General features: G+C 39.8%; 2 protein-coding genes across 3 annotated transcripts in view; both read left to right on the top strand.

Annotated features, from left to right (window-relative positions):
• Positions 1–2,641, top strand: part of PSMD14 (proteasome 26S subunit, non-ATPase 14) — a 105,942-nt gene extending 103,301 nt beyond the window's left edge. For both annotated transcript variants that reach the window (XM_012544751.3, XM_012544749.1), the window contains one exon: positions 2,178–2,641. In XM_012544751.3, coding sequence (XP_012400205.2) covers positions 2,178–2,276 — 99 coding nt within the window. In that variant the 3' untranslated portion in view covers positions 2,277–2,641. The remainder of the gene's footprint in view (positions 1–2,177) is intronic.
• Positions 2,642–7,479: 4,838 nt separating this feature from the next.
• Positions 7,480–17,889, top strand: TBR1 (T-box brain transcription factor 1). The gene is made up of 6 exons (XM_003763895.3): positions 7,480–8,575; positions 9,189–9,343; positions 9,720–9,841; positions 10,557–10,715; positions 11,791–11,852; positions 15,301–17,889. The coding sequence occupies exons 1-6, from the start codon at positions 7,884–7,886 to the stop codon at positions 16,148–16,150; spliced, it is 2,040 nt and encodes a 679-aa protein (XP_003763943.1). The 5' UTR covers positions 7,480–7,883; the 3' UTR covers positions 16,151–17,889.
• The last annotated feature ends 638 nt before the right edge of the window (positions 17,890–18,527 follow it).

Below are 18,527 nucleotides of genomic sequence, written 5' to 3'. Positions count from 1 at the left end.
ATACATCTTTAAAGTATTAAAAGAAACTTTGGCTGTAAATTAATAATCCAAATTTTAAAAAAAATCTGTTGAGTAGTTGTTTGTATAATAACTGGAATTAAAATCAATACATATAGATTTAAATGGTTACCAATGCTTTGTTGGGGGAAATGGAAAAAATAAAGATTGAGATGCTTAAAAATATGTAATTGTGTTCAGAAGTAGGTTTGGTTTTGGGTTTGATGTAAGGGCAATAGGCATTTTATTCCCCATAATTGGGGCAAGAGAAAAATAAAAATCTCACCTATTAATGGAGCTTTTCAGAGTAATGAGAGTGTTTTTTAAAGAGCATTGATTACTTTTTTCCCCCATTCCATGGAACATGGTTATCATATTGCTGATGTTGGCAGAATCCTGCTATTTCAGATGCAAGACACTAAGCTGTCTTTGCTTTCAGCCATCCTACCATATGCTGTGATCCCATCACATCTCACAAGCTATGTAGGTTTGGGCCAGGACCATTCTTGGATGGGAAATCTCTAAGAAACACCCAGCTGCCACAAGAATGTAGTGTAGATGACTGAGGAGAGGATGTTACCAGTTTAGAGCCAGTTATCCCAGTAAAACACTAAGGGCAAAGTTCATCTTTAAATATAATAAATGAAGGTCCTATTATGCCATAAATTATTTTATCCTCAAAAAAGTAGTGGGAAAGGTAATAGGCTCTTTTGCCCCCTATTTTCTATGTATTTTGGTCACGTGTAGTATTGTATTTTGCTATATATGTGGTATATAATTTTGTTTTTAAGCTTCTGATACACCTCAGACAGATATATTTACAGTGGGAGTTAGAAATTCTTATCTACAGTTTATAGACAATTTTCCATAGTACTTAAAATCATTTTTGCTACAGGATATCAAGTATTTTTAGTAGGTAGAGCATTTGTCTTTTTCCATTGTTTTTACTAATAAAATACATCGTTAACTCCCTTGTATTTGATCTATTAATGATGAGTTTTCTTTTCCATGTAGTGAGAAAGGGAAGTAGCTAATTAAAATCAATGAGATGAGAAAAATTGGCACTTTTGAATGTACGTAAGGAATCATCCAAAAGATCTTAGTATTTCAATTTTGGCCTCTTCTTCATGAGGCAAACACACACACACACACACACACACACACACACACACACACACACACCACCCCTCCCCCCCCAAACTTCTATTCGGTTTCTTTTGCAAGTTTGTCTTATCTACTTCACCTTTAATGCTTTAATTCTTTGCAAAGTTACTGAACAAAATATGGTATTGGGGTTTATCCATTTGAATTTGCTGGTTCCATTTTATGAGAATTCAGTGGTAAAAATAACCTTAGGGTGTTAAAGAAACAACTTATAAAGACATAACCAAGTAATTATTCCACCGATGAGCAATTGTATAAAGTTAAAAGTCTTGGGTATTACAGCAACATCTATTAGTATTTTTTAATTAAATATTTGTTTCTTGTATCCATTACACACTACCTTTCCTTAGAGCTTTTTATATTCAATTTTCAAACTGCATTTGGGCTGAAACATAATGATTTTTTCCCTAAGTTCTCTTATCTATTATAAAAATGCAAAAAAAAAAAAAAAAACTTATCTCATCCCATTTTTTTCTAGCAAAACAAAAAAATTAGCCAAATTACCTTATCAATACTCATGTGTGAAATTGATTAAAAATTAATATTTAAATTCTCTCAACTTCAAACAGTAAATTTCAGTACAAAAGTCTCTTTTCCAAATCATTCAAAACAAGACATATTAAAAAAGGTTTATTAAAATGAAGTTGGATTTCATTGATCCACCTTTTCTTCAAGAATATCTTTTTTGTGTGTTGTTTTTAAAAGATTCACTCAGTTATATGTGTGTAATAGGGTCAAATGAACAAATAGTATATGGAATTTATTATTCTGCTTTTCAAAACCAGATTCTGGAGGAGTGTAATAACAGTGATGATATAAATTAATCTGCTATCTTGGAAATTGAATTAAACATAATAAATAATATGAGTTGAAATTGTAGGTTTTAAGAAATTATATGTATATCATAATTGTCTTAATTTTTTTACATGCATTATTACCAATTACTGAAATGTAAATGTACCAAAAAAAATTTTCTCTCTAGCTAATATCTTTTTTTTATTTTGTTCTACTTTTAGGACCCAAAGCGTCATTTGGAAGAACATGTGGATGTGCTTATGACCTCAAACATTGTCCAGTGTTTAGCAGCTATGTTGGATACTGTTGTATTCAAGTAAAAAACAAACAAACAACAACAAAAAAAAACAAACCCCAAAACAGCAGAAAACTGTTAGTGATACTTCCAGTGTATATTCGTCTATTGTTTCTAACGCTCACAATCAGTCGACTGCCGAAGGTGTATTTGGTTAAATGGAAGACATCTGGCATCATTTGCATTCCAAGAGCAGCACTGTAACACCTTTGGGTCTCTGTTTGCAATTACTTCTGTTTCTTTAGGTCAGGATCTTTGCAGAATCCAAAGTAGTACAAGAATACATCAAAGTGGACAAATTTTATTAAGTTACCATTTAATATTTGAAGAAATCAGTAGTACATATATATTTTGATTGTTGCTACATAATAAAAATACATTTACAATCTATCTAGTCTCCTGAGGTCTTTTTGGCACTGGGTAGAATTGACAGTATTACATTTGACAACACTCTAGGAAGCTCATACAGATGAGATGTGTTTTCCTTTACATTTTGAAGCTCTTATAACACATAAAACATCAGTGTGATAACAAAACTTCACAAATGAAAAGTGGTTGCCATTAGTTTGTAACTCTTACGTGCAACCCAGAAAAAAAAGATGTACATTAACATTTTGTTCAAGGCATTCAAAAACAAACACGTGAAATTCCCTGCTGAATATTTTATTAATGTAGCCTATATATGCTTTCAGGATTTAAATGAAATAAATATTATATAGGGAAGGAGAACTGGATTTGGGGTTTTTGTTTCTTTTTTTAAACACTAAGGACTTAAAAATGAAACTTTTGAGCCCAAAGAGATTCGTACAAAACTGACCTCTATAATAAATTCTTTAAGATTCTCATGGAGAAAAAGGGATTATCAGATCAGGAACCTGCAGATGTCTTTCAAGTATTAATTAATAGTAGAATATTACAAGATACTGCCCTCCCTCTAAAAGCAGTATCCATCTTAAAATTTTGTTCCTCATTGTGTGTCTAGCACTGTATTGAATATCAAAGTCTTTCAGTAAGTTGCTTAACCAACTAAAACCAGTTTGTTTATCTGTCAAATGGTATAATATTTATACTATCTATTGAAAAGCAATCTATGTGAATAAAAGACTGATTTTGAAGTCAGGAGGATCTTTATTCAAATCCTACCTCTCGTATAATAAACTGTGACAGGAGGCAAGTCAAGTTAACCTCTAAATATCCTATCTCTAAAGCTATTAACTAGTCAAGTTGCCTAAACAGGTGAGTGGAGAATTTCCAAATCATGCAAATAGAAACATAGAACTTGAAAGTCCGTTCTTAAATAGCTCATTATAAAATGTCTAGGCAAATACTGAACTCTTTTCCCAAAAAAGGTACCAAACTCCTTTAATCTTATAAACCTGACAAAATAGTTTCTTAGGTGAAGATGGTTCCTTATTGTTTCAGGAAAGTTTTAGTTATGTTTGAAGTTTAAATTTAAATAGAGAGATAACATGAGTGAAGCTGTAAGCTAAAATAAGGAATTTAAACTTCTATGAGCCTTTAAATAGCCAGGTATGTAACCCATCATTTAAGTGAAAACCAATTCAATTTCCAGTATGTCTAAATGACATTATTTGTAGTCTGCCCATACTTTAGCTTTAGCCTTGGCTTACTCCCCTTTCTTAAAAATAACAGGAAATAAGACTATTATTTTAATGATATTTGGAATGGACTGGCTAGAATGCTAAATAGTAACCTTAACTCCTGTTAGAAAGCATGGGAAAATGGGTAGATTATCAAGAAGCTTCGGGTCCAAAAGGGGTGGATATGTCCATACTAAGGACTTGATTTGGGGACCTAATATAGCATGACTGTGGAATCAGAAGACTCTGATCCCCATCCTATTTTGTGTAATTTGAGCAAGGACCATAACCTTTGAATCTTCATCTTCATCTATAAAGTCAAAATAATACATTATAGGGCCTATTTTGAAGGATGCATTAAAATTACATTACTTGGTAAAGCACTTTATAAACAATAAAAGTTATTTTAAATGTCAGTTATTATGGGAATATAACAGGGAGCAGGTATATAGCATTCAAATTCACAGTATCAGGAAAAAATATCTGTTTTTGCCTTATGTAAGCAGCACAAACCTTAATGTAAAGAATATTCTACTCTAGTTATGTGTATTTTAAAACATTTCTTTTTTTCTTAAGATAAAGATGTGGTAGCTTGTAATTATAATATGACTAGTGAGTTTGTAGAGGGTTTTGTTTTGGTTTTGATTTTGATAAATGGATTCAAGTTAGGAGTACAAATAACTTTAATCTGGATCCTTTTAAAAAGAAAAATTGTTAGCTCTCAATTTCATCCTTATGGAATCCAAGAAGTTTGAAAAGTCTTTCCCAATCCTGGCTTTTATATTTCCCTATTTTAACTACCCAGCACTTCTCTTCTGACCCTCAGGCAAACTTCCCCAACACAGACCTTGCTGAGATCATGGTATAATCAAAACTCTGGTTTTCCTAGTAGACAGTTTTGAATTTAGGTTACCCACACTCCCAATTCAAAGCTCTTTTCCTCCTGAAGCTGCTCCTAAACTAGAGCCTTTCTGACAAATATCTGTTCCAGTAATGCAAAGAGAATTCATCCAACAAAATAAACTACAGTGTGTGTATGCATTTAACCCTACCCCCAGTGTCCTGATTTTTTTTCTTTATTGTATGTAGTTCTTGGATAAACCTTTATTCTGTAAACCATGTTCAGATAATCAAGTTTGGTGCTGGTAACTACGTAAAGAAAAAGCAGATTTATCTTTGTATCTATCCATTTAATTAAGATAGTTTCAGGGGTGCCTGGTGCTCCTTCCCCAGCCTCACACCTCATCCTAATTTTTCCTTCAACCTTCAAGATCAAAGCCCAGCACGGATCTCTGGAGAATGGTCAAAGAGGAGTATAGAGGAAGGTCATTTCTGTATTTAGAAGTGGAAGAAACCTTAGGTGCCCTAGTCCTCTATAAATTAAGAGGCCTAGTTTTGTCACAAGTAAAGGAGAACTGAGATAGTAATCAGGGCCTGACTTGCAAATTTAATATTCTTTCTACTTGTAGACTTTTAGTTTTGGTTCTCTGTGGCTTTCTCTTCCCTACCTTCCCCATTTCCCAACCCCGTGTTTCCTTTTCCATGAGAGGGAGCCAAGAGAGTCGTCAATCTAAAAGGTTTACGGAAAGTAAACTAGGAGACACCATAACATCCTCTCGCAGTAGCGAAATCCCAAATATCTCAGAAAGACCAGGGTACTGGCATGAAACAAGCTTTATCTGATGTTTCAGTTAGTTGTACTTCTTGGAGGGGAAGCTTTGCTGCATTTTTCCCCCTTCTAGAAAATTCTCTCATCCTGTAACTGGGTAGTCTTGGAATGCATAAGCAGACCTGGACTATGTTCGCCTCCTCCGTTCCTTTTGCAATCCAAGGTCTCGGTCGGTAGCTGCCTTTGCAGCAGGGGCACAAGGTTTTGTGGATTGACCACTGGGAAAACTTGAGGTTTTAACCATTGTGCTCAGACTTCGTAAAGTTAAGGATCCTGGTTGACCCCTCCCCTTAAATCACTACCATTCCAATGCTATTTGGATTCCTAGTTAGTTATTCCAGATCCTGGCCGCCAAAGAAGGGTTGCTCCTTCAAAGCTTAGCTGCCCTGCCTGCCTGCCGAACAGGAGTTCTGGGGAAACAGCTTAGCTGAGCTACTGTCTCCCTCCCCGAAACACTGGCAGGCAAAAAGGGAGTACCCCCTCCTATGCCACCGCCAGGAGCCCTGCTAGGCGCTGTTTCGTTACTCATTCCCGGCCTAGCTTCCCTCCCTTTGCCCAGGTGGGTACCTACGCAGGGTGAGTGCAGGGGGAAAGCCAGCTCTATCTCAGCCACAAAGCCTGCAGTCATTGCGGACTGCAGAACAATGAGGCGGAGTGAAGAGAAGAGGAAAAAAGGTGGGAGGTGCGCGCACGTCCGTTCGAGCGCTGGCTCCCGGGGCACTGGTGCACCTGCTGGTGGACAGAGCTGAGCGTCCACCCGAGGGACAGTTCATAAACCTGTCTGGGCTGCACCTCGATGTTCAGGTTGCGGCTCCTCCCCTCCCTTTTCACCCACCGCACACAGCCTGGTGAAGAAAGCGGCAGGAGGGCGGGGTTGAGGGTGCACCCTACAGTGGGGAAGCAGGTTTGATCAAATGCTCTCTCCCGCCATGCCCGCTTCCCAGAGTGTGATGGGCGTCTATTTTTTATCTAGCTATGTTAGTGATTTGGAAATAATCTTATTCCCTCTACACACCGAGGTCACTTCAGGCCTTGTTCTAATAATTATTCAACCTCTTCCCTTTAAATTAGGGGTTTCTTCCCTCCCTTTCAGAAATTAGACATGGGTTAATTTTCTCTCTAGATCCATTCCCCACCCCCACCGCCAGTAGTGATCATAGTTTTGCCACTTCTTCCATTTTGTATCTACCAAGACCACTGCTTCTGACAATTGTATTTACAAAGGGAACCTCTTCCCACCGTTGCTTCTGATCCAGTGGCCACGGCAGAGGACTTCCAAAGGCAAGAAATGCAGAAGCCTGACCATCACATAAGTTAGATGCTCATCAGATAATCTGCATTCAAGCAAGCAGATTAAATATTTATTTACTAAAGAACCCGTAAATATCACTGCAAATACATTAGGGCATTTCAGCTCAACAGCTTATTATTATTTCAAAACCTAAAAATGAGATCATATATTGTAACTGTATCTGTAGTCAACCCAGAATCGAAACCTTCCTGAAGTGAGTGGGTTGGTTACTGTTGTTGCCACTTCGTCCCCTCCCACAATATACTCACTCTCCCTACAGGGACCATTCCGAGTAGCGGCTAATTCTTGAAAAGAAAGGTGTGTGGGGGGGAGGGGGTTATAATGAAGGGGGCAGGCATAAGACACACACACATGACCCATTCACAAAGGGCTAACTCAGGTATTGTGTACTTTTGTATTAGCTGGAAAAGACATTCTGGAACTTTTACAGGGTTGGTTGAGGCCACCGGCTCGTAGTTTGTATACTTTGCACTTTGAAAATGGTTACATTCAACTGAATATTTGGCTCATTCAAAACTGAAAAGTCTCCCAACATCGAATCCCCTCCCCCGTCCCTCCACCCAAAAGAAGGGAGGGGGTTGGAAAATGTTTAGTAAATGGCAAGTCTTTTGAATTTTTCTAACGCAGTGGTCACAAAGCTTAAAGGTGACACAACAATGATCACGTAGAACCAACACACACTTTCTCCCCCTATTGCCCACAATAAAATCATCTCCTTCAAATTGCCATGATCATCGCGACCAGGAGCCAGGTGATTATCCTAATTAATGTCTATCTAATTAAATTACTGTCAGCAGTTAACCAATGGCAGGAGCCGTTTCATCGGCTGCACAGGCAGCAAGATCAAAAGTGAGCCTTTTCTGATTGCTGCATAGTGTCAATTGGCCAATCTCTTCTCCCAGGGAAAAAAAAAAGTAAATCAAACCTTTGAGAAGCATTTGCTGGTTGAAGTGCTTTCCGTCTAGTGAGGGGGTCTGTGGATTTCTAGTTTATGATAAATAGCACTTTAAAAACCAGGGAAGGGAGGGCGATTGCTCTGGTTCTAGAGCTATGCAGCTGGAGCACTGTCTTTCTCCTTCTATCATGCTCTCCAAGAAATTTCTCAATGTGAGCAGCAGTTACCCACATTCAGGCGGATCTGAGCTTGTCTTGCATGATCATCCCATTATCTCGACCACTGACAACCTGGAGAGAAGTTCACCTTTGAAAAAAATTACCAGGGGGATGACGAATCAGTCAGATACAGACAATTTTCCTGACTCCAAGGACTCACCAGGGGACGTCCAGAGAAGTAAACTCTCTCCTGTCTTGGACGGGGTCTCTGAGCTTCGTCACAGTTTCGATGGATCTGCTGCAGATCGCTATCTCCTCTCTCAGTCCAGCCAGCCCCAGTCCGCTGCCACTGCTCCCAGTACCATGTTTCCTTACCCCAGCCAGCATGGACCCGCGCACCCTGCCTTCTCTATCGGCAGTCCCAGTCGCTACATGGCACACCACCCCGTGATCACCAATGGAGCTTACAACAGCCTCCTGTCCAATTCTTCGCCACAGGGCTATCCAGCGGCGGGTTATCCTTACCCTCAACAGTATGGGCACTCTTACCAAGGAGCGCCTTTCTATCAATTCTCCTCTACTCAACCGGGACTAGTGCCCGGCAAAGCTCAGGTCTACTTGTGCAACAGACCACTCTGGCTGAAATTTCATCGACATCAAACAGAGATGATCATCACCAAACAGGGAAGGTAAAAGCTACATTCGTTGCTGCTACTGCTACTGCTGCTTTTACAGCCGTTGCCCGCTGGGCAAGCGGACAGTCCGCAGAATGGTGGTGGCTGAGATAGCGAGGGTCGGGGCGGGAGTAGGGCATATCGGAATTAGAAGGGTATGTACCCCTATTTTCCTAGCTTTCAAAAAAGATAATAGAGGGATCAATGTGTGCGTGTGTGTGTGTGGGTGACAAACCCGAGGGCAAAGGTGAGATTTAGAACAAAGATCTCATATGCCAGAGTGGAAGATGAAAAAAGGCCGTTTGGGCATAAGCACCTGGAGAAGAATGCATTCTCCTACTGAGCGGATGTGGGTTTCTTCCTTACCTCTCTCTCTCGGGAGAGAGAGGAAAGGTCTGCCGCTCGTGCCACTCTAATCCATTTCACTCCCCCTACCCTCCCCGGGTCCCTTACGATTTTTTTTTTTCTCTTTCGAATGGCCCTTTCTTTAACCCGGCATCTATGCTGCCAAGGCAAGTTTTGCCTTTACTTAGGAGGTAATTTTTTTGTTTGCATAAAATCTTTAATATTAATGGTTCTTTCTTCTGTTACCTTCTTCCTCTTCCCTCCCTTCTTTTAATTTAAATAGGCGCATGTTTCCTTTTTTAAGTTTTAACATTTCTGGTCTGGATCCCACGGCTCATTACAATATTTTTGTGGATGTAATTTTGGCGGACCCCAATCACTGGAGATTTCAAGGAGGGAAATGGGTTCCTTGCGGCAAAGCGGACACCAATGTACAAGGCAAGTTCTTCCAATTAACACTTTTTTCTGACACATATTTAGGTGAGAATGATTAATTAAAGCCTTTGTGGACTGGCTCGAGCGACTTTAAAAAACGATTGGCTAATTTTTTTTTTTTTTTTTTTTTTTTTTTTTTTTTAAAGAAAGGGAGACTAGGAAGGGGAGAAAAGAGAAAAGAAAGAGGGGAAGATTATGCAAAAGCTATTTTAATTATTTACAGATAATAAAAAAGAAAAGAGTGCCTCCTAGAAACTCCCATCTAATATGATTTACTGGCTCAAGGTGTGTGTGTGCTTGTATATGCATGTGTGTTCCTGAACACAGTGGCAGGGAGTGGGGGTGTGCATGTGTAAGCAATGTGTGTTTGTTTCTCTAGGAAACCGGGTCTATATGCATCCCGATTCCCCCAATACAGGGGCTCATTGGATGCGCCAAGAAATCTCTTTCGGGAAATTAAAACTTACAAACAACAAAGGAGCCTCAAACAACAATGGCCAGGTCAGTGAAACCCACAGACAATCAAGCAAGCAAGCGCACACACACGCGCGCGCACACACACGCACACACACACTCCCCTACCTCGCACATTCCAATCCCTAATCTATGTCCTCCTCTTCAAGCTCTTAAAATCAACTCCCAGCAAGAAAAACAAATAGTACTACCTAATTCATAATTAAATTCTCTTCCCTCCCCCTACCTCTGCCTAGAATGGGAACACTTTTCTTCCTTTATGGAAAAATAAGGATTTAATATTTTTCTGTCTTTTAAATTTTACTTTCAATCCACCCAAATGAAATGAACAAAGGAATATGGATAAATCCTCTTTTCTTACCCTACATCCTCCCAGATTTCTAAATACAAATATCCAATTGACTGATTTCTGAAAGAACAACCGAATTTTTGCAGGTTGGGTAAACGTTTGACCTTCCTTCAGTAGGGAAAAGGAGATGGCCTGCGGGGTGGATGGTTCGGGTCACATTTTCCTGAGGGTAGATATAGACTAGAGGGTAGATTCTAGTCGGATCTCTTCTGACAGCTGTGAGATGGTGAGGTCTTATCCCTAGTTACCAGACTAGCGAGGAGCTAGCGAGCAAGTCCTGCAAAACATATATGTTTCTACGGCAAGCACCGCGCACACCCGCACACATTCACATAACAGGCACGATGTTTTAACTTGCCGCTGGGTTTCTCCCCTTTTCTTTCCTCTCGACAGATGGTTGTTTTACAGTCTTTGCACAAGTACCAGCCCCGCTTGCATGTGGTGGAAGTGAATGAAGATGGCACAGAGGATACCAACCAGCCAGGGAGAGTCCAGACTTTCACCTTCCCAGAGACACAGTTCATAGCGGTCACCGCCTACCAAAACACAGATGTAACTGGACTTGTACTTTCTACTTGAGGCAGGCATCACCCTCGGTTCCGGCAGCAGCAGCAACAGCAGCCTCATTCAAAACATTTAGATATAGCAGGAGAGGCCGGTTATAAACCCTCCAAAAATTACAGGCAGAAGGAGAATACGATTGTTTCTTGTCTCTGATTTCGGGACGGGTTTTGGTATTTAGGTGGTATACAGGATTTCTGGCGGCCTTAATTCGGGGAGTTAGAATTTGGTCTGTAAACAATAACAGATAAAAAGCTGTTCCCTCAATTTGTCTCCCTTTGCAAAACAAGCAGATTTCCCCTTTGAATTTTCATTCTTGGCAGGCGCCATAGTTATCACAGAAAATCAGAACGCCTTTGAAACGGTTTCCTAGGTGGGCAGGACTAATGGCTAAATAGAATAAAAATCACATCCTGGGAGACTGAGGAAACATTCACACATACATACATTCACAGAGGCATGTGAAAACTATAATAAAATATGTTATTGAGGAGGAGGGGTATACTCAGAAAAGAAATCAGCGCCACTGGTCAATCCAGCATTTTTAAAGCAAGTTTTTAAAAGCTGGCAATAGCTGCTGTTGTCTGGGTTAGGGGTGATGGTGCTTTTAAATATGCTAGAACTTTTATTCTATTAGTACTTTCACTTAAATTAAACTTAGATTTAATGTACAAGATGAATTCTTTCTTATTGTGCAGCTACTATATCAAACTCAACGCAACCTTTTAAAATGTCACGAAAAGGTTTTAAATATTCAACATCTGGTCATAAATTCAATCTCTCTGGAAATGATTTTGTCTGAACAAATCAATAGACATTTGTGACATACATACACACACACATCAGGAACGAATTTTAAAGCAAACATTTAATTTGGATCTTTCGTTAAAGTGTACTTATTACTAATTTAAACTTTCCCCTTCCCCATTACCCTCTCCATCCCGTGTTTAAATAAGGTAACCTGGGCAGCTGATGAAATTATCCTTGCAATAATTGAATGACTATTTATTCTCAAAAGTGCAATTTCTCAGGCTTGGCAAATAAATATTGATCTTTTCCTCCTCAGATTACGCAGTTGAAGATAGATCACAACCCTTTCGCAAAAGGCTTTCGGGATAACTATGACACGTAAGTAAATTTACATCTCTATTACTTCACTTCTCGGGGTCATACTAAGAAGTGCAACGCTTATCAATTTACTGTAAAATTGTTGGATAGAAAGCTTTCAGGAGCTGAAATGTGTGAGGATGAGGTTGTATAGATTTTTGTTATTTTCCCCCTTCCTTCTCCCTCTTTTTGCTTGTCTTATCCATATTTACAGAGGTTTTCTTCAAGTGGTTATATTTTGGGATGGTCCAGGTATTCTGACTTTGTATTTTTAGTTTTTATCTGAATTGAGACGTTGTTTAATTGGTATTGGGACTTTGGCTTGGTTGGCGCAAGATAGCTTTGCCTCTGGGTGCAATCCTGTTGTGTGTGTGGCTACAGATGCTTAGCTCAGATTGGTTTTATCTGAAGCCTGTCCCGGATTCTGCCCGAAACTGTTCGTTGCTTTGGCAGTTGTGAGAGTTTTATTGGCGTATGTGACATATTATTTACCCACTTTCAAGTTTCCTGTAATAGCATTTCTTGTGCATTGTTGTGAACTAAATAAAAATGTGTAGCCGCTAAAGCTAATGTGATGAACTGCTTGCTTTCGCATTTTGAGATTTGGGAAAAATATGAAGCGGTATTTGGTGTACATTTAAATTAGCATAAAAAGAAAATAATTTTCCCCTAAATTTTTACTTTCTGGATGGGACTTGGAAACTTGTTTATTCCTTTCCTTTCTCTTTCCCTCTTTCATATTTGTCCTTCTTGTCTTATCTAATTTTTCTTTCTTTGGGGACAAAATTTCAGTTTAAACTAAGTCCTTTCTAAGCTCACTCTAGATCACAGCATTAGTGTAGGGGACCAGGCTTCAGTGGCTCAGGGTTTGGATGGTGGTGGATAATGAGTTCTAAATCTAGATTTCAAAGGAGTGTGGGGATTCCCCCTATTTTTTCCTTGACCATATAAGGGAAAGACACAAGTCTTAATTAGATGGCTTGCTCTCAGTGCCTGGGATACTGCCACGAAGTTGTAGCCGCCCTCTGCGTAGGATCAGATTAAATTTGCAAGGAAAAAAGAAACAGGGCTACGGCTTCATTTCCAGCTTCAGGCACCATTCCTTAAACCCCTAAACCCAATCTGTACTTTAACTGCTTCTTCTATGAGAAGCAGTTTAGGAAACTGTGAGCCTAGAGGAGGGTGACTGATAGTGATACATATTGTTTCTTCATCTTTTCCTTAAAAAAAAAAAAAAAAAAAAACCAGAAGAAGAAGAATTATTTTTCTATCATAAATGTTATTTTAAAATAAATATATTCCCACCCCACCCCTATCCTAGCTCCAATTTTCTAAATTATAGGGAGTCATGGGACAGTGTTTGCAAAGGGTTTTAGCTAAAGTATGAAATATAAGTACATCCAGAATGTGTTGGTGACCAGGGATATTAGAGGACAATCCTTTAGAATCCTAGCTTTTTAAATCTTATTATTAACATCTGTTCAAATGCATTTAGTCTTGTAAATGGGCCCAGGGTTCCCAAGGGGTTCAGACCTAGTTAAACTGTCAGTGGGTGGTTAAACTAACTTTTGGCAACACTGTTTCTGTATCTCAGTTAAATAGAGAAGATAGGTATAATTACTTACTTTTGTTCCTTTCCAGCCCCCTTCTTTTTAATTTTTAAAACACAACTAAATTTCAGGACAAAGATTGCATATATTGAGTATCCAGTACCTGTTACTGCTCTCTTCTCCTCTCCCCCCCGCCCCCCAGTTATTAATGGGCCAAATGTTGCAGAAATCTATTTTAAAAGGAACTTCTTGTAACTTCATCTTTTCCCCTATTTTGATTCTAAAAATTAGTTGATATTTACTATGAAAACTATGCAGTTTTTCCATAGCAAAAAAGAAACTTTCTTTTCCTTCCTTCCTCCTCTCTTTTACTCAAATTCTGAATAATCCCTTGAATTACTTATTGTTTTTTAAAGGCAGAGCTCTGAAATATCATTTTCAATTCTGGTGCTATTTTTGGAGCATTCAACAATTATTTTGTGCCTAATAAGATCCTCTTCTTCAAATGAGACTGAGATATGAAAGAATTGTTATTTCCCTTTAACTATCCCACCCACAGCTGCTTTAAAGGTGGACTGATGAGCATTTTGGGATTCCTGCATTAGTTAATTGAAAGTGAAGGATTTTTGTTGATCTGAAGGTAGATACATTCCTATTCATCTAACAGCCTTTTCCTCCCCTCAAATAATCTCTAATGAGGTTCTATTAGCCTAGAGGCCTAGACTTATTCTTTAACACAAGTCATTCATGTCACCATAGGTCAGCTCAGCAGCTGCCAAAGACCCAAGCCTACCAGCTAAATCCTTTTGGGATTGCCTAGGGGATAGTTGGATAGCAAAAGGTTTCAGCCTCTATTTTTTTACAGCCAGATTCAAGGTTCCTAACTATGTGAGATGGAAGGCCAGGAAACAAGAATTGTGTGGCGTAAGATGGTTGAGGGAAATAGTTTTCTTTGTAAAAACTTTAAATAATGAAGCTTTCATAGTTTCACAATTCTTTCTGCTAGTAACGATTCCTTCTTATTTGTTTTGGTGAGTGTGAAGGGTAAAGAAAAAAAATCTTATAAGACTAAAGAGTGCTTCAGAGATATTCTAGTAGTAAACTCATTTTCTAGAAGTTGGCTGAGGTCTTTTCCTTTAATAATACTTATTGGAGGCACACATATTTGTATTTCTTACATCATTTATACAAGAAAAAGAAGAGGTGAGTGTGCATGCTTTTGAATTTTAAGAAGATATAAGTTACTTTCTAAGAGACTTGTTGAAAGTAACAGAGAATGAGAGGAGAGAGAGAGAAAGAGAGAGAGAGAGAGAGAGAGAGAGAGAGAGAGAGAGAGAGAGAGAAAGAGAGAGAGAACCAGCCTTTGTTTAAAATCTCTCTCAAAATCCTTATAGAAAGTATCCCCAGAGTGTAGACACCCTTTGCCCACAGAGGCCTGTTAATCCCCACTCAGCCCAGCTGTGTTAATATGCATATATTTTGACTAAACAAAGGGCGAGAGAAGGCCTTCAGTTTTCTACCCTTGACCTGGCTATTTTGGAAGGACCGTAATGCATGATAAAAGAACAGAGCAAAGGGAGAAGAGGTAGTCTTAGTTTTACACCCCTATGCCTTTCGTATGCCATGCACACAGCTCTTTTCCCTTCCTTTTTGGTTAGTGATTTCCTAAAATAAGAATCAAGAGAATGTGTGCCCTCCCTTTGCCCCCTCTCACTCACCTCCACTCCAAGTCTCCATAGTGAATCGTTTCCTGAAATTCGGCATGACTACATGAGAGATGTATACTTATATGGGGGGAAGGGGAAAAAGTCAAGAATTCCTTCTCTTTCCCATCTGATACTGGGGCCCTCTTCCTAATCTTCTTTCATGGACACTATGTGCCATTCCTCCCGTTTCTTTCTGTCTCTCCCTCCTGATAGGATCTACACGGGCTGCGATATGGACCGCCTGACCCCTTCGCCCAACGACTCTCCCCGCTCGCAAATAGTGCCAGGAGCCCGTTATGCAATGGCCGGCTCCTTCCTACAGGACCAGTTCGTAAGCAACTACGCCAAGGCGCGCTTCCACCCGGGGGCCGGGGCCGGCCCAGGTCCAGGCACAGACCGCAGCGTGCCGCACACCAATGGGCTCCTTTCGCCCCAGCAGGCCGAGGACCCTGGGGCCCCGTCGCCCCAGCGCTGGTTCGTCACGCCAGCCAACAACCGGCTGGACTTCGCCGCCTCGGCCTACGACACGGCCACTGACTTTGCAGGCAATGCGGCCACCTTGCTCTCTTATGCCGCGGCAGGTGTCAAGGCTCTCCCGCTTCAGGCTGCAGGCTGCACCGGCCGACCCCTGGGCTACTACGCAGACCCGTCGGGCTGGGGAGCCCGCAGCCCCCCGCAGTACTGCAGCAAATCCAGCTCCATGTTATCGTGTTGGCCTAACAGCGCAGCGGCGGCCGCTCGTATGGCAAGCAGCAATCCTTACCTAGGTGAGGAGGCGGAGAGCCTGGCTACGGAGCGCTCCCCTTTGCCCCCAGGCTCCGAGGATTCCAAGCCCAAAGACTTGTCCGACTCCAGCTGGATCGAAACGCCGTCGTCTATTAAGTCCATCGATTCCACCGATTCTGGAATTTACGAGCAGGCCAAGCGGAGGCGTATCTCGCCGTCTGACACCCCGGTGTCAGAGAGCTCCTCTCCCCTCAAGAGCGAAGTGTTGACCCAAAGGGACTGTGAGAAGAACTGCGCCAAGGACATAGGCTACTACGGCTTCTACTCTCACAGCTAGACTTGCCACCGGGCAGCATCGCCTAGGCCCAGCTACAGCCCCAAGACTCCCTTTCATCTTCCCCCAAGGCCAGACCCCGACCCAATTTTCTTCTTCCCTTTCCAATTCCACTTTCCTCATCTCATGTATTTAATTTGGGCCTTACCATTGCCGTCTTCAGTGAATAAATATAGGATTCCGAGTGTGTTTTTAACCTTTTCCCCTCCCAGCAACCTCTGTAGTTAGCTCACTGATCTTCAGCTTCAGTTGTGAACCCTTGGTCCCTTTTAATATCCCGGCCTTTCTTCCCTTCCGTGAAGTTTGTCCTATCTAAGTCTTACCTTCCCTTCCCTCCTCTCTTCTCTCTTTCTTTGGCCCACTACTTGTTTTTTTCTTTCCTTTTACTTATAATGAAATACTTCATCTTTGGGAGATCTGTACAGTCCTTGGTTTTGCCAGGTTAAAGCCAAGCAGTACTCTAGGAACGCAGAATTCCAATCCTTTCCCTACCCTTTCCCCACCCTTACCCTCAATAAGTAGGACGCCTGGCTCTAGAACCTGAAGCCTATACAGTGCTTCCTTCCTTATCCATGAATGGATGGATGGATGGATGATAGGGATGTTAATAATTTTAGTGAAACAAAGCCTGTGAAATGTCTGTACATAGTGTTAATTTATTGTAACGAATGGCTAGTTTTTATTCTTATTGTGAAGGCACAAAACCAGTTCATGCTTAACTTTATTTATTTATTTACCTTGAGAGATGGTTAACTATATTCTAGAGGCTTTGGTAATGTAAAATGGCCAACAGCTATGGCAATGAGTAATGGGTTTCTCACTTCTTTGCAGTCCCTCGCATGGAATAATTTACTCTGTGCCCTAAGTGCACACAGCTAAGGAGTACCTACTCACCCCAACTCCTATAAAGAATGGGAATCTATTTTATAGGAAAATTAATTAAATGGCTTGATGCCTCCAAAAAGCAAAGTTAACTGAATTTGTAAGTTTTTTTTTCATTTCCTAAATCGAATAGCTCAACATCAGCAATATTATTTTGCCTTATTTGTTTTTCCCAAAGTGCCAAATCCATTACTGGTCTGTGCAGGTGCCAAATATGCTGACAAACTGTTTCCGAATTTCTCTTCAGTTTTCTCCCTCTTTATATGCTGTAAATCTTTGTAATGAATACTCTAAAACGATATAGATGATTGAATTGTTGGTAACTATCGTGTAGTCCAGTGAAGATGAATCGTGTGAGTTGTATATTTTACTGCATTTTAGTTTTGAAAATGATTTTTCCCTCTAATCTAGAAAACAGCTGAAATCTGACTTCCTTGGAAAAACACTAGCATTGGTGCGAGTAAGAGTGATTTTTTTTTTCCTTTGTAAGTCTTGTTACATTTGATAAGGAACATTAATCCCCCTGGAAGTAGATTAGTAGGATTTCGAATGTTGTGTAGCAAATATACTTTTTTTTTTTTTGTATTTTAAATTATAACGTGAAATATGCATAATAATACACAATATTCAATCTAGATTCCAGTTCATGGGGGGGATTTTCCTAATAGCAATTCAGGGTCTAAACGTGTGTATATTTTTGACTCTTCTGTAAATCTAATGTTGTGATTTTTATATTTGTTATGTTTTGTCTGTGAATTGAATAATTTATACAAGTACAAGCTCCACTGAGAAATGTTTTGTTTTTGCTCGTTTGTATCGTCTGTGTATAACAAGTAAAAATAAATCTGCTAAAACTTTAACATGGTGTTTTAAAGCAGTTTACCGTTTGAAGAAAATTCAGTTACTATAGGTGATTAAGTTTAAACGATCAAGCGGAACCAGCCAAGGAACATTTAGCTATAAAGTGAGCTGTCTCCCTCTCCCCCAAGACCAATCACGACTCAATTCCCGTTCTTTTTTATTTACAAATATTTTATCCCAAACTTTTCATCATGCTCCTTTTTTTCTTTTCAGAAGAGTATGTCTCTCCATCCCTATTCCCTATCTTTTCAAACTGACGCTCATAGAAATTCTGAAACAAAGCAAGCAGAAGGAGACGTTTTAAAATCAGAGGTTGACTTAAAATTCAGAAAGAAATTTCAGAGGGAAGAAGTGATGAGAATGGGCTGGAGTTTGTGTGTGCATGTACTTATGTATGCATGCATGCATACATGCATCTATGTATAAAGTGGATGAAGTTAATTTTTAAAACTTGCTAAAATAGTATTAAGACAAACTTTAATGAAGAGCAATTATTGTCTTTAACTCATGGTCTCTGAGGGAACAGTACTATTTGTTGAGAGGGAAAGATAGACCCAGAAAATACCTAACTTTTCTTGAAGCTACCAACAAAAACTTATATACTTAAAAAAATGCTTAGGATAGAAAGGTCTCTAAA

This window comes from Sarcophilus harrisii, chromosome 3, assembly GCF_902635505.1.
Source record: "Sarcophilus harrisii chromosome 3, mSarHar1.11, whole genome shotgun sequence".
NCBI lineage: Eukaryota > Metazoa > Chordata > Mammalia > Dasyuromorphia > Dasyuridae > Sarcophilus > Sarcophilus harrisii.
Note: the sequence above shows the minus strand (reverse complement) of the source record. Positions and strands in the feature narration are given on the sequence as shown.